The sequence below is a fragment of the Mustelus asterias genome, chromosome 19 (genome assembly GCF_964213995.1).
Source record: "Mustelus asterias chromosome 19, sMusAst1.hap1.1, whole genome shotgun sequence".
Lineage (NCBI taxonomy): Eukaryota > Metazoa > Chordata > Chondrichthyes > Carcharhiniformes > Triakidae > Mustelus > Mustelus asterias.
Window position 1 is genome coordinate 34,681,255 of NC_135819.1, and position 12,893 is coordinate 34,694,147.

Here is a 12,893-nt window from a genome sequence, read left to right on the forward strand (position 1 = left end):
AACGGGTGAATTGCGGCCGGACAAATATTGCCCAGCTCGTCAAGGGAGCTCTGAAATTCGCCAACATTAATTTGCATTTATTGATAAACACATCTCAGCTATTTGCTACTCCAGATTGTGCTGGCAACAGTGTAAATGTTGTCCATTTAACCTCGTGCAGAAAGTGAATTATCAGTAACATAATAAAAGAACAAACTCTAAAGAAGATAACAGATTGCATAATGCTCATGACTTGTGTATTCACTGTGATCTGGTGAACTTTTCCATAGTGAACCTTTCTGCACTAACAGCATGCCTCCCCTGCTCCTGTTCATCCTCCACTGGTTTACTGGAAACTTGTAATAGGATGACCATATAGCCAAGCACAGAGTGGCATGGTGGCACAGTGGTTAGCACTGCTGCCTCACAGCGCCAGGGACCAGGATTCGATTCCCGGTTTGGGTCACTGTCTGTGTGGAGTTTGCACATTCTCCCCGTGTCTGTGCGGGTTTCCTCCGGGTGCTCTAGTTTCCTTCCACAGTCTGAAAGACGTGCTGGTTAGGTGCGTTGGCCATGCTAAATTCTCCCTCAGTGTACCCGAACAGGCACCCGGAGTGTGGCGACTGGGGGATTTTCACAGTAAGTTCATTGCAGTGTTCATGTAAGCCTACTTGTGACACTAATAAATAAACTTAAACTTTAAGTCTCAGAAATCCCATTGACATCATTGGCTACTGACATTTGCATCAGGCCACATGATGTTTCAGATTTGCTCCAGCCATCAGGTTTAACCAGCTACACGAGACCACCACACATGGAACATCAGCGCACGTATTGTCAACATATGCCTCCTTCAGGGACCTCTGAATCCTCCCTGTGCCTTGTGGATGTTGGCATTTATCACGAGGGGGATATAAAGGCAGAGAAGTCTTGCTGCATCTGTACAAGGCATTGGTGAGGCCGCAGCTGGAATACTGTGTGCAGTTTTAGTCCCCTTATTTGCGGAAGAATATATTGGCCTTGGAGGGAGTGCAGAGAAGGTTCACCAGGTTGATACCGGAGATGAGGGGTGTAGATTATGAGGAGGGATTGAGCAGATTAGGTTTGTACTCGTTGGAGTTTAGAAGGCTGAGGGGTGATCTTATAGAGGCATATAAAATAATGAAGGGGCTGGATAGGGTAGAAGTGGAGAGATTCTTTCCACTTAGAAAGGAAACCAGAACTAGAGGGCACAGCCTCAAAATAAAGGGGGGTCAGTTTAGGACAGAGTTGAGGAATGGGGCTTGTTGTGATTGTGGTGAGTACAGACTTGATGGACTGAATGGCCTCCTTCTGCACTGTAGGGATTCTATGAATTATCAGGCCCCCTCCCCCTCATCAGAAACCCATCCATATCCGGCAGAATGGCATGAATCACGACTGGTCTCCCAAGGTATGCACCTGGCGAGTAGACCTCGCAGGGGTGCTCAGGTGAATGCAGGATTCAGGAGCGAGAGGGTGATGCCTAGGAGGTGCCCAGGCACTGTCCCAGTACTGCCTAGGCAGTCCCCAGGCAATGCCCAGGTAGTGTCATGTGCCAGTGCCCAGGCAGTTGGGGGAAGACAGTGCTGAGGGGACACGGTTGGTTTCCAGGGTGAACTCATTTGGTCTCTCTGTGCTGGGGTGGTCTTCAAAATGATGACCCGATCCTCAGCTGACCAAGTTGCTGATCGGGAGGGCGAATCAAATCAGCAATAGATCATGGCCCCTGCACAGCCTCCCCCCCCCCCCCCCCCTCCAAAGTATTTTTTCAAAGCTGCAAACTATCTGGTGGAGAAAGTTGTTAATGTTATCGACAGCCTCACTGCCACTTTTCCCATCCTCCGTCAAGTTTGCCGATTTCTGGGAGAATCTCGCCCTCAGTCTCACACATCCAAACACACCTACCCACACAAACAAAAATTCGTTACAGGTAGCCCAGTTTTACAGAACACAGTTAATTCAATCTCTGATTTATGATTTCAGGTCTCCCACGCAGCAGGCCTGTGGTTGCTTGGATGGATTCGATGATTAAAAGTGGAAGTGAGGTCTTGTAAAGGTTGCAGCTGGTTACAAGGATTCTTGCAGTTGAACATCTAGGAGATTAATTTTGGCGTGAACTGTGAAACTGGAGCAGCTAAGTACTTTTGGTGCTTGATGGCTTACGGCTCATTCCAGCGTCTTCTCAGACTGATGATTCTGTTGGATTTGCTGGGCCCCCGGGTTAAATAAAGGTGTAGTCCCCAAGGCCAGCTTTAATCACATGATCACTGGTTTAATACTGAGGAGACCCCCCCCCCCCCCCCCCCCCGCCCCGCCCCACCTCACACCCTCCTCCCTCTCCAGTCTAGTTTGAATAGGGGAAACAATCATGATACAATAGGAAGCTGATAGTGGCCATTTATTTTGACCTTCCCCTTTCATCCAGTATGAAAATGGAGACAGGTAGTCTGGAAACTGCATAGTGATTAAGTGTTTCCCATCCTTAAACAATGAGATGTGCGAATTCTACAAATGGCTTTGAATTACCTTTACCTGTGTCCATATTTAATGAGGTACTCGCTGAAGGCTCGATACTGCCTGTAGTCCAAATGCCCAAGGTTATATGATTTGCAGCAGCCATTTTAAAAATTTGTGTCCAATTTGCAAACGTGTTAGCTGTAAGTCCAAGAAGGGGACGCCGCAGTGGCACAGTGGTTAGCACTGCTGTCTCACAGCACCAGGGATCCGGGTTCGATTCCAACCTTGGTTGATTGTTTAGAGTTTGTACGTTCTCCCTGTGTCTGATTGGGTTTAATGTGCGGGTTAGGTTGATTGGCTGTGCTACATTGCTCCTTTGCAATTAGCAGGGTAAATACATGGGGTTACAGAAATAGGGCCTGGGTGGGATTATTGTTGGTGCAGGTTCAATGGGCTGAATGGCCTCCTTCTACACTGTCAGGATTCTATATCACATGCCTGTACTGGGCGTGACACCACCCTTTTGACAATATTTTTTCTTTAATGTTTTATTTCTGTTGGACCACATTTCCCATGGAGCTTGTATTCCTTAAGGAAATATATATATTCATTTAAATTTATGATTGCTTTAAATGTTCACCATTGCTCAACTATCATAAATCTCATTCCAGTGCTCCAGTTGGTTTTAACAAATTTGTCTCTTGTGCCTATGTTGTTGGCTTTGCCCAGACATTCAGCAGTGAGTTCAGGATGCATTTATGAAAAAAATCAGGTATGGATAAATCCTGTCACAGCAGCTGGTGGAATTAGAATTCAATAAAAAATATCCGGAATTAAGAATTACTGATGACCATGAAACCATTGTCGGAAAAAGCCTATCTGGTTTCACTAATGTCCCAGCTCTGACGGGTTCGATTCCCGGCTCGGGTCACTGTCTGTGTGGAGTTTGCACATTCTCCTCGTGTTTGCGTGGGTTTCCTCCGGGTGCTCCGGTTTCCTCCCACAGTCCAAAGATGTGCGGGTTAGGTTGATTGGCCAGGTTAAAAATTGCCCCTTAGAGTCCTGAGATGCGTAGGTTAGAGGGATTAGCGGGTAAATATGTGGGGGTAGGACCTGGGTGGGATTGTGGTTGATCTCGGTTGCGGACTCGATGGGCCGAATGGCCTCCTTCTGCACTGTAGGGTTTCTATGATTTCTATGACGAACGGTCATCTGGACTTGAAACATTGGCTCTATTCTCTCTCCACGGATGCTGTCAGATCTGCTGAGATCTTCCAGCAAGCATATTCTGTTTCTGTTTCAGAATCTAGTATCTGCAGTATTTTGCGTTCATCTATGGATAAATGGAGTCAAAATAAAGGTGTTGAATGTTATGGCATGCCAATGGTGGAACAGGTTTAATGGGCTAAATGGCCTCGTCTCATGACTTTTCCTAAATTACAGATATGGCGAACTTGTTTCTGCACTTTGGAAGGAGTAATTTGACAAGGAAGTATACTATGAAAGGTCTGACACTGGGAAGTTCCGAAGAACAAAGGGACCTTGGCGTGTTTGTCCATAGACCTCTGATTTCATCTTTATCAATCGGGGTATAGATTACAAAAGCAGAGAGCTCATGATGGAGTTGTATAGAACTTTGGTGAGGCCACAGCTGGAGTACTGTGTGCAGTTCTGGTCTCCACATTATAGGAAGGATGTGAATGCACTGGAGGGGATGCAGAGGAGATTTACCAGGATGTTGCTTGCAGTAGAACATTTAGTTATATAGAGAGGTTGGATAGGCTTGGGTTGTTTTTGTTGGAGCAGAGAAGACTGAGGGGTGACCTGACTGAGGTGTTCAAGATGGAACAGTGGTGGAGGCGGGATGCCTCATATCCTTTAAAAAGTACCTGGATGAGTACCTGGCACACCATAATATTCAAGGCTATGGGACAAGTGCTAGCAAGTGGGATTAGGTGGGCAGGTCAGGACATTTCATACATCTGTGCAGACTCGAGGGCCGAAGGGCCTCTTCTGCGAGTAGTATTCTGTGATTCCGTTTTAAACATGTTTTAAATAGAAATCGGTTTAATTGTATTTCACCGTTTTTAGGAAGCTGACAGGCAAACGATTTCAGGGAAAATACTTTTATTTAAGAATTAAGAACAATGCAAAAGATAAATATTTCAAAAACAGATGGAAAGTAGTTTCGCCATTCATCCTTCCTCATTCTGTCTGAGAAATGGCGGGATCTGGGGTGGGATTTTTCAACCACGCTCGCCCCAAGACTGGAAAATCCCACCCGAGATCAGTGCCCCTTGCATGGCACTGTCCCTCCTGCTACAATTTCCATGGCGGGTGGGATGGGAACATTCTGCCTCTGGTCTCTGTCACTAAGGCCTGTTATAAGGGTAGAATTTGCCTGCAAAAGAGTAGCAGATCATCTAAGCTATCCAAGTAAGTGTTCCGTTAATTCAGATTTTAAAAAGGATATGTATAATAAATTGATCCGATTGATGGAAGACCTTTCTAACTCAGCTATTTGCTACTCCAGATTGTGCTGGCAACAGTGTAAATGTTGTCCATTTAACCTCGTGCAGAAAGTGAATTATCAGTAACATAATAAAAGAACAAACTCTAAAGAAGATAACAGATTGCATAATGCTCATGACTTGTGTATTCACTGTGATCTGGTGAACTTTTCCATAGTGAACCTTTCTGCACTAACAGCATGCCTCCCCTGCTCCTGTTCATCCTCCACTGGTTTACTGGAAACTTGTAATAGGATGACCATATAGCCAAGCACAGAGTGGCATGGTGGCACAGTGGTTAGCACTGCTGCCTCACAGCGCCAGGGACCAGGATTCGATTCCCGGTTTGGGTCACTGTCTGTGTGGAGTTTGCACATTCTCCCCGTGTCTGTGCGGGTTTCCTCCGGGTGCTCTAGTTTCCTTCCACAGTCTGAAAGACGTGCTGGTTAGGTGCGTTGGCCATGCTAAATTCTCCCTCAGTGTACCCGAACAGGCACCCGGAGTGTGGCGACTGGGGGATTTTCACAGTAAGTTCATTGCAGTGTTCATGTAAGCCTACTTGTGACACTAATAAATAAACTTAAACTTTAAGTCTCAGAAATCCCATTGACATCATTGGCTACTGACATTTGCATCAGGCCACATGATGTTTCAGATTTGCTCCAGCCATCAGGTTTAACCAGCTACACGAGACCACCACACATGGAACATCAGCGCACGTATTGTCAACATATGCCTCCTTCAGGGACCTCTGAATCCTCCCTGTGCCTTGTGGATGTTGGCATTTATCACGAGGGGGATATAAAGGCAGAGAAGTCTTGCTGCATCTGTACAAGGCATTGGTGAGGCCGCAGCTGGAATACTGTGTGCAGTTTTAGTCCCCTTATTTGCGGAAGAATATATTGGCCTTGGAGGGAGTGCAGAGAAGGTTCACCAGGTTGATACCGGAGATGAGGGGTGTAGATTATGAGGAGGGATTGAGCAGATTAGGTTTGTACTCGTTGGAGTTTAGAAGGCTGAGGGGTGATCTTATAGAGGCATATAAAATAATGAAGGGGCTGGATAGGGTAGAAGTGGAGAGATTCCGAAGAACAAAGGGACTTTGGCGTGTTTGTCCATAGACCTCTGATTTCATCTTTATCAATCGGGGTATAGATTACAAAAGCAGAGAGCTCATGATGGAGTTGTATAGAACTTTGGTGAGGCCACAGCTGGAGTACTGTGTGCAGTTCTGGTCTCCACATTATAGGAAGGATGTGAATGCACTGGAGGGGATGCAGAGGAGATTTACCAGGATGTTGCTTGCAGTAGAACATTTAGTTATATAGAGAGGTTGGATAGGCTTGGGTTGTTTTTGTTGGAGCAGAGAAGACTGAGGGGTGACCTGACTGAGGTGTTCAAGATGGAACAGTGGTGGAGGCGGGATGCCTCATATCCTTTAAAAAGTACCTGGATGAGTACCTGGCACACCATAATATTCAAGGCTATGGGACAAGTGCTAGCAAGTGGGATTAGGTGGGCAGGTCAGGACATTTCATACATCTGTGCAGACTCGAGGGCCGAAGGGCCTCTTCTGCGAGTAGTATTCTGTGGTTCCGTTTTAAACATGTTTTAAATAGAAATCGGTTTAATTGTATTTCACCGTTTTTAGGAAGCTGACAGGCAAACGATTTCAGGGAAAATACTTTTATTTAAGAATTAAGAACAATGCAAAAGATAAATATTTCAAAAACAGATGGAAAGTAGTTTCGCCATTCATCCTTCCTCATTCTGTCTGAGAAATGGCGGGATCTGGGGTGGGATTTTTCAACCACGCTCGCCCCAAGACTGGAAAATCCCACCCGAGATCAGTGCCCCTTGCATGGCACTGTCCCTCCTGCTACAATTTCCATGGCGGGTGGGATGGGAACATTCTGCCTCTGGTCTCTGTCACTAAGGCCTGTTATAAGGGTAGAATTTGCCTGCAAAAGAGTAGCAGATCATCTAAGCTATCCAAGTAAGTGTTCCGTTAATTCAGATTTTAAAAAGGATATGTATAATAAATTGATCCGATTGATGGAAGACCTTTCTAACTCGATGAAGAAATCAATACGTGAGCCAATCTTATTCTAACCCAAAGCACATCAAATTGTTAAGAACACTTGACTGGCATCAGTTGGCCTCTTGATGGCCAACAATGCCACATTGGCCCAAGACACTAAAAAGGCACATTCTACATTTGCCCAAGAACCTCCATTGATTTGAAAACACCGTGGGGAAAAAAATTGGGGAGCTTCAGCAATATCATAAGAAAATAATTTTGTGGTGAATCCATTGCACAATTTACTCCAGGCACCATTCTCCATGGAAATTTAAACTGTGTGTATGGTGTAGTAGAAGCAGGCAATTGGTTAGACGACTGCTTGGCACTGCTGGTGACGGGAAGATCCCAAATTTCATTTCCAAAGTGTTCAGACAAAAGATAAAATAGTTTTCAGTTCACAGTTACTGTTCCACAGACACAATTCATTAAAAAAACATAATTGATGGAAAATGTCCTATCTCGGTGACAACTTTACTCCATCCTCAAGACATTTATTTAAAAGCACAGATAATTAATATAAATCTGAGAATTTTTTAAAAGATTATGGCACTTATAGATTTTATAATTAACAAAAATAAAATCTTTTGCTTTCTTTTACTAAAATGTTTGACTCAAAATTTGCAACATGGTTATATTTTAATTTACACTTGGCATTGAAGTCCTTTTTCAAACATTCGAATCTTTGTCTGAGTCATTGGTGGGTATTTTGACGGAAAGATCTCCATTGTCTGGCCCATGTTCCTTGTCCTGATCAGGGACCATTTCAGTCCCACAGTTAGCTTCTGGGCAGCGGTCCTTGGCAGGAAAACGTTTAATCAGTTGCATTAAAATAAAATAAAACACCAGCATGCCAACTCCACGCAGTGACACTTGTAAGCCCAGAAAGATATACCTGCATGGAATGGGAGAACAAGAATGAGGCATTAATACTCGCGGGGCAGAAAATCCTTAATGGACAGCACGATGGCACAGCACTTAGCACTGCTGCATCCAGGGAGCCGGGTTCAATTCCAGCCTTGGGCAACTGCCTATGTGGAGTTTGCACCTTCTCCCTGTATCTGTGTGGCTTTCCTCCGGATGCTCTGGTTTCCTCCAGTCCAATAGATTAGCTGGATTGACCATGCTAAGTTGCCCCTTAGTTTCCCAATATGTGTCAGTTAGATGGCTGGCATATGAGTGGGGTTATGGGGATAGGGCCTGGATAGGATTGGGCTAAAGTACCTACTATCCCTGCATTCAGGGCATACAGGGATCACAGCATCATGGAATGAACCCTAATAACTCAAAAGTTACTGCAATGGGGCAAAAATGCAGCCATGCTTTACTCGATAAACTTCCTCAGGTCAGGTTTGGTCTTAGCATAATTAAGTGCTGTGGTAAACCACTGTTATGTTCTGATAACCACTGTTATGTTCTGATGACGGGACACGCCCCTACCGGTGCTGCCTGAGGCTCCTCCCCTGTTCATTGGGGTATAAAGGTGGCTGCTCCTCCCCTTCGCCTCATTCTGGTCCGGTCCCTTGGTTAGAGTCTACTGTAGAGTTAGTTCCCTTTTATAGTTGATAAAAACCTATTATTCCAGATTCCATCTCTGGGTGTTGATAGTGCATCAAGTGCCTCATAGTTTATTTGTGGAGAGGAGCATAAGGAATTGATAATTTGAATGTCAACCTTAGCCCAGGTGTTAGCAAACCTCTAGTTTAAATCACACGCCAGTTTTGTGTACATATTCTAGGCTGACACTTTGAGGGACTGCGGGAGTGCTGCACTGTCTTTCAGATGAGGTGCTTCACTGGGGCCGTACCTACCTTCAGGTGAACTGAAAGGTGCCCTGGCACTATTTTGAAATATAATCTAGGAGAGTTATCCAGGGTGTCCGGGCCAATATTTATCCCTACCTTAATCACTGAAACAGATTGGTCATTATCACACTGCTGTTTGAGGGAGTTTGCTATGTGTACTTAGGTGCTTGTAAAGCGATTCTGGGCATCCTGCATTCAGGAAAGGGGAACGATACATAAACGGCAGTCTTTCTTTCTATCTAATAACCCAGTTGGAGGGCAGATTTTACCTGCTGGTTTCACCTTGTTGAATTTATAAGTCAAGCTCTTAATTTCTCATTTTAAAAAGAGTCTGGGTCATTGCACCTTGTACCTCAATCACATCCATTGCATTGAGCCAGCAACGCATTCTTACCTGAAAGCATCGGAGTTGTAAATCCTGCAGGCTCCTTGTTCCCCACACCTGTTAGTTCCCCATTTCAGGCATGTTTTGTCAATCAAAGCTCCAAAGTAAATAGGAGCAGGGATTCCAGCTGTAACAGGGAGGAGGAGGCCGTTATCAACAGTTATTCCAGCCGTACCCTGTGACCATTTACACAATTATGCTAAACTGCTTCATTTCCACAAGCGCAGATTCCCATTTTCCCGGCTCATATTTCTGTTGCGTCCAGCTATTGGCTATTTTTAGAAGCACAGTTTAAAATGTATTATGTACAGGATGCTGGAGCCTTCAAACCGTTTCTTGCCTGGCTGATTTTTCCGTACCTAATGGAATAGCTTTGCTGTCGAACACAATTCATTTTTCACCAAGGAAATGGGAACATTCACCCATGTCAATTTCATTCAATGCCACTTTTGTTCTCCCACTCCAACAACCTTGAGAGATGCAGAGCACAAATGTAATCATCCCCTTTGCTGCTAGCACATTGTTTTGCTTATGAATGATGTTAACCAAGCTTTAGGGCTTCTTAGTGTCTTGAAAATTCTACGTGGGAAATGGATTGGTGTACAGGGTTACAGCTGCTGGTTGTGTCAAGTTTAAAGCCCAATGTAGTAGCGTGACCCTTTAAGTGGTGGTGTGGGGGGGGGGGGGGGGGGGGGGGTCATTTCCCGAGGACCACATGACCGGACCAGATACAATGGAAGCTGAGCCAATCAGCAGAACATAGAAACATAGAAAAACTACAGCACAAACAGGCCTTCGGCCCCACAAGTTGTGCCGAACATATCCCTACCTTCTAGGCCTACCTATAACCCTCCATCCTATTAAGTCCCTTGTACTCATCCAGGATAGAAACATAGAACAACAGATACCACATGGCAAGAAGAGACTTGCATTTAGAGCTGGAGAATTGAGTGAAGTAGTCGCATTGTAATTTAGTCTGACCTTGTTTAGTTTATAAAAAAGTTTATTTATTAGTCACAAGTAGGCTTACATTAGCACTTCAATGAAGTCACTGTGAATATCCCCTAGTCGCTACACTCCGGCGCCTGTTCGGGTACACTGGGGAGAATTTAGCATGGTCAATGCACCTAACCAACACATCTTTCAGACTGTGGGAGGAAACCGGAGCACCCGGAGGAAACCCATGCAGACACGAGGAGAGTGTGCCAACTCCACACAGACAGCCACCCAAGCTAGGAATCGAACCCAGGTCCCTGGCAGCCATGCTAACCACTGTGCCACCCCGGGCACATATATTCAATATATGTGGTACATATTTTGCTCTTTGTTTGGTAACAAAGCCTATTGTTGATTCAAACCACATCGAGTCTGACTGACCATTTCCCCTATTGTGTTTTCTATGTAGCAGCACCGAGCTATACTACTGGCTCTGCATTCTAATTAAAAGCAGGGCTAAGCTAATGCCTGTGACCACGATATGCAGAGCTCTGCTTACCAGCATTCAATTTTTGAACAGGATTGTTGGTATTTTGCCAAAGTTGCAAAGGACAGGTTATCTATATTAGAAAAAAGTTTCGAAGGGGGTTGAACAATTGCAAGGTTGAATATTGCTGGAAAGGAAGACATGTTGAAGGCTTTCGTCTCGCACTCATCAGGACAAACACAAGAATGCCAAATTTCAAACCATCACTGTAACTTGTACAGCAGGAGCAAAGGACGCCAGAGGCTTGGGGAGCCTATAGTTCCCTGCTGTTTTCTCCAGGAACACCTCAGCTAATTACAACCAACCTGTCAACCAATCAATACCCTTTTCTCCTGCAGTGTAAATTGTTGTGATCGTTTGAAATTTGGCATTCTTTTGTTTGTCCTGTTGAGTGCAAGATAAAAACTTCAGCAACATGTTTCCCTATTTAGTGCTAATATTCAAGTTCTGTCCTTCAAAGCAACAATTTCAAAGTTACTGCATTGGATATATAGGGGAGTCAATGGCCTAGTGGTATTATTGCTAGACTATTAATCCAAACACTCAGCTAATGTTCTGGGGACCCGGCTTCGAATCCTGCCACGGCAGATGGTGGAATTTGAATTCAATAAAAATATCAGGAATTAAGAGTCTACTGGTGACCATGGAACTATTGCCAATTGTCGGAAAAGCCCATCTGGTTTATTAATGCCCTTTAGGGAAGGAAATCTGCCGTCCTAAAGTAGGTCTGGCCCATGTGTGACTCCAGAGCCACAGCAATGTGGTTGACTCTCAACTGCCCTCTGGAATGGCCTAGCAAACCACTTAGTTCAAAGGCGACTAAGGACGGGCAATAAATGTTGGCCAGCTAGTGACGCCCATGTTCCACGAATGAATAAAAAGTATAATTGTGCTGAGATCAACACAAGGCAGAAGTGTGTACTTTACAACTACCTCTGGCAGCAGTTTCATACCGTCTCGCAGTTGGAATCAGGCTACATGGTTTCAAGTTTCCCCGATGGTAGCTCATGGATTCAGGTTGAGCATTAAAAAAAGCCTGCACTACTATTGATTTATAACCTTCACACACCAACTCATCAGACATTGATCTTACTGAGCCATGGACCAACCATTGTAGGACTTTAACAGAAACTTATCAAACTAATTTAAAATGTCATTATCAGGGCTGATGACACACTCCAGCTCCAGCGGTGTCCACCAGTCACAAAACCCCTCAAGATCTTGCTAGGGGTACCCAGGCATGAACTTAGCCACAGAGGAAGGGAAGGCAGTTGGGCTGAATGTGAATTTGGCCCTCAAACTCTTGCTGTTACAGGCCCCCTTAGCAAGGCGTAGGAGCAGGCGAATGAGGATGCCTTCCTGTCTGCCTGCTCCATTCTATACTTGATGGCCAAGAACAGAAGCTTGGAGCCAAAATGAAAAAACAGATGCTTGCTTCTGTTCATTCATTATGAATGCCTGGCTGAGCTCCAAGGGTGACTATTGCACTCAGCTCAGCAGGCACTGTTTTTATAACTTGCAGCGGAGTTTGAGCTTGGTTTAATTGAGATATTTAATACCTTGTGGATAAATGAATTCTTTCTTTGAAGTGGCTTGTGTGTTGACACAAGAATAAGAAATTCTATAATTATTAATAATAAATAATAATTCATTATTATCTGCAGCGGATAAAAGCTTTTTGAAATTGATAAAATGAATGACTGTGGTTGATTGTCATTTTGTACTCAGGATGTGATCTCCTCAATGTCCCGCACAATTATAGCAAAACCTTTCCTACTGCATTTTGCATTCCCCTTGGAATGCTATCCTTTATTGCATGGGATACAAATGTAGGAAAGTTTTACAAGAGATGCATAGGGCATTAGTGAGACTACATTTGGAGCACTGTGCTTTATTCTCACCTTAAGCGTATAATTGCATTAGGAGCAGTACAGAGAAGGTTCACTGGACAGATTCTTAGATGAGGAGCTTATCTTATGAAGAATTGTTGAACAGGTTGGACCTATACCCACCAAGAATTTAGAAGAATGAAGGGGTGATTTTATTGAAACAAGCAAGACCCTGAGGGGGCTTGATAGATGAATGCTGAAAGGATGTTTCTTCTCATGGGAGGGACTAGAACAGTTTAAAAATAAAGGTCATCCCATTTAAGATTGAGGTGAGAATGTTTTTT

The 12,893-nt window shown here is 44.4% G+C and overlaps 1 protein-coding gene across 4 annotated transcripts in view; it reads right to left on the bottom strand.

The window, feature by feature from the left end:
• Nucleotides 1–6,637: 6,637 nt before the first annotated feature.
• Nucleotides 6,638–12,893, bottom strand: part of LOC144507880 (solute carrier organic anion transporter family member 1C1-like) — a 59,216-nt gene continuing 52,960 nt past the window's right edge. For all 4 annotated transcript variants that reach the window (XM_078235321.1, XM_078235320.1, XM_078235319.1 and 1 more), the window contains exons 14-15: nt 9,247–9,364; nt 6,638–7,942 (exon numbers count right to left, since the gene is read on the bottom strand). In XM_078235321.1, coding sequence (XP_078091447.1) covers nt 7,717–7,942; nt 9,247–9,364 — 344 coding nt within the window. In that variant the 3' untranslated portion in view covers nt 6,638–7,716. The remainder of the gene's footprint in view (nt 7,943–9,246; nt 9,365–12,893) is intronic.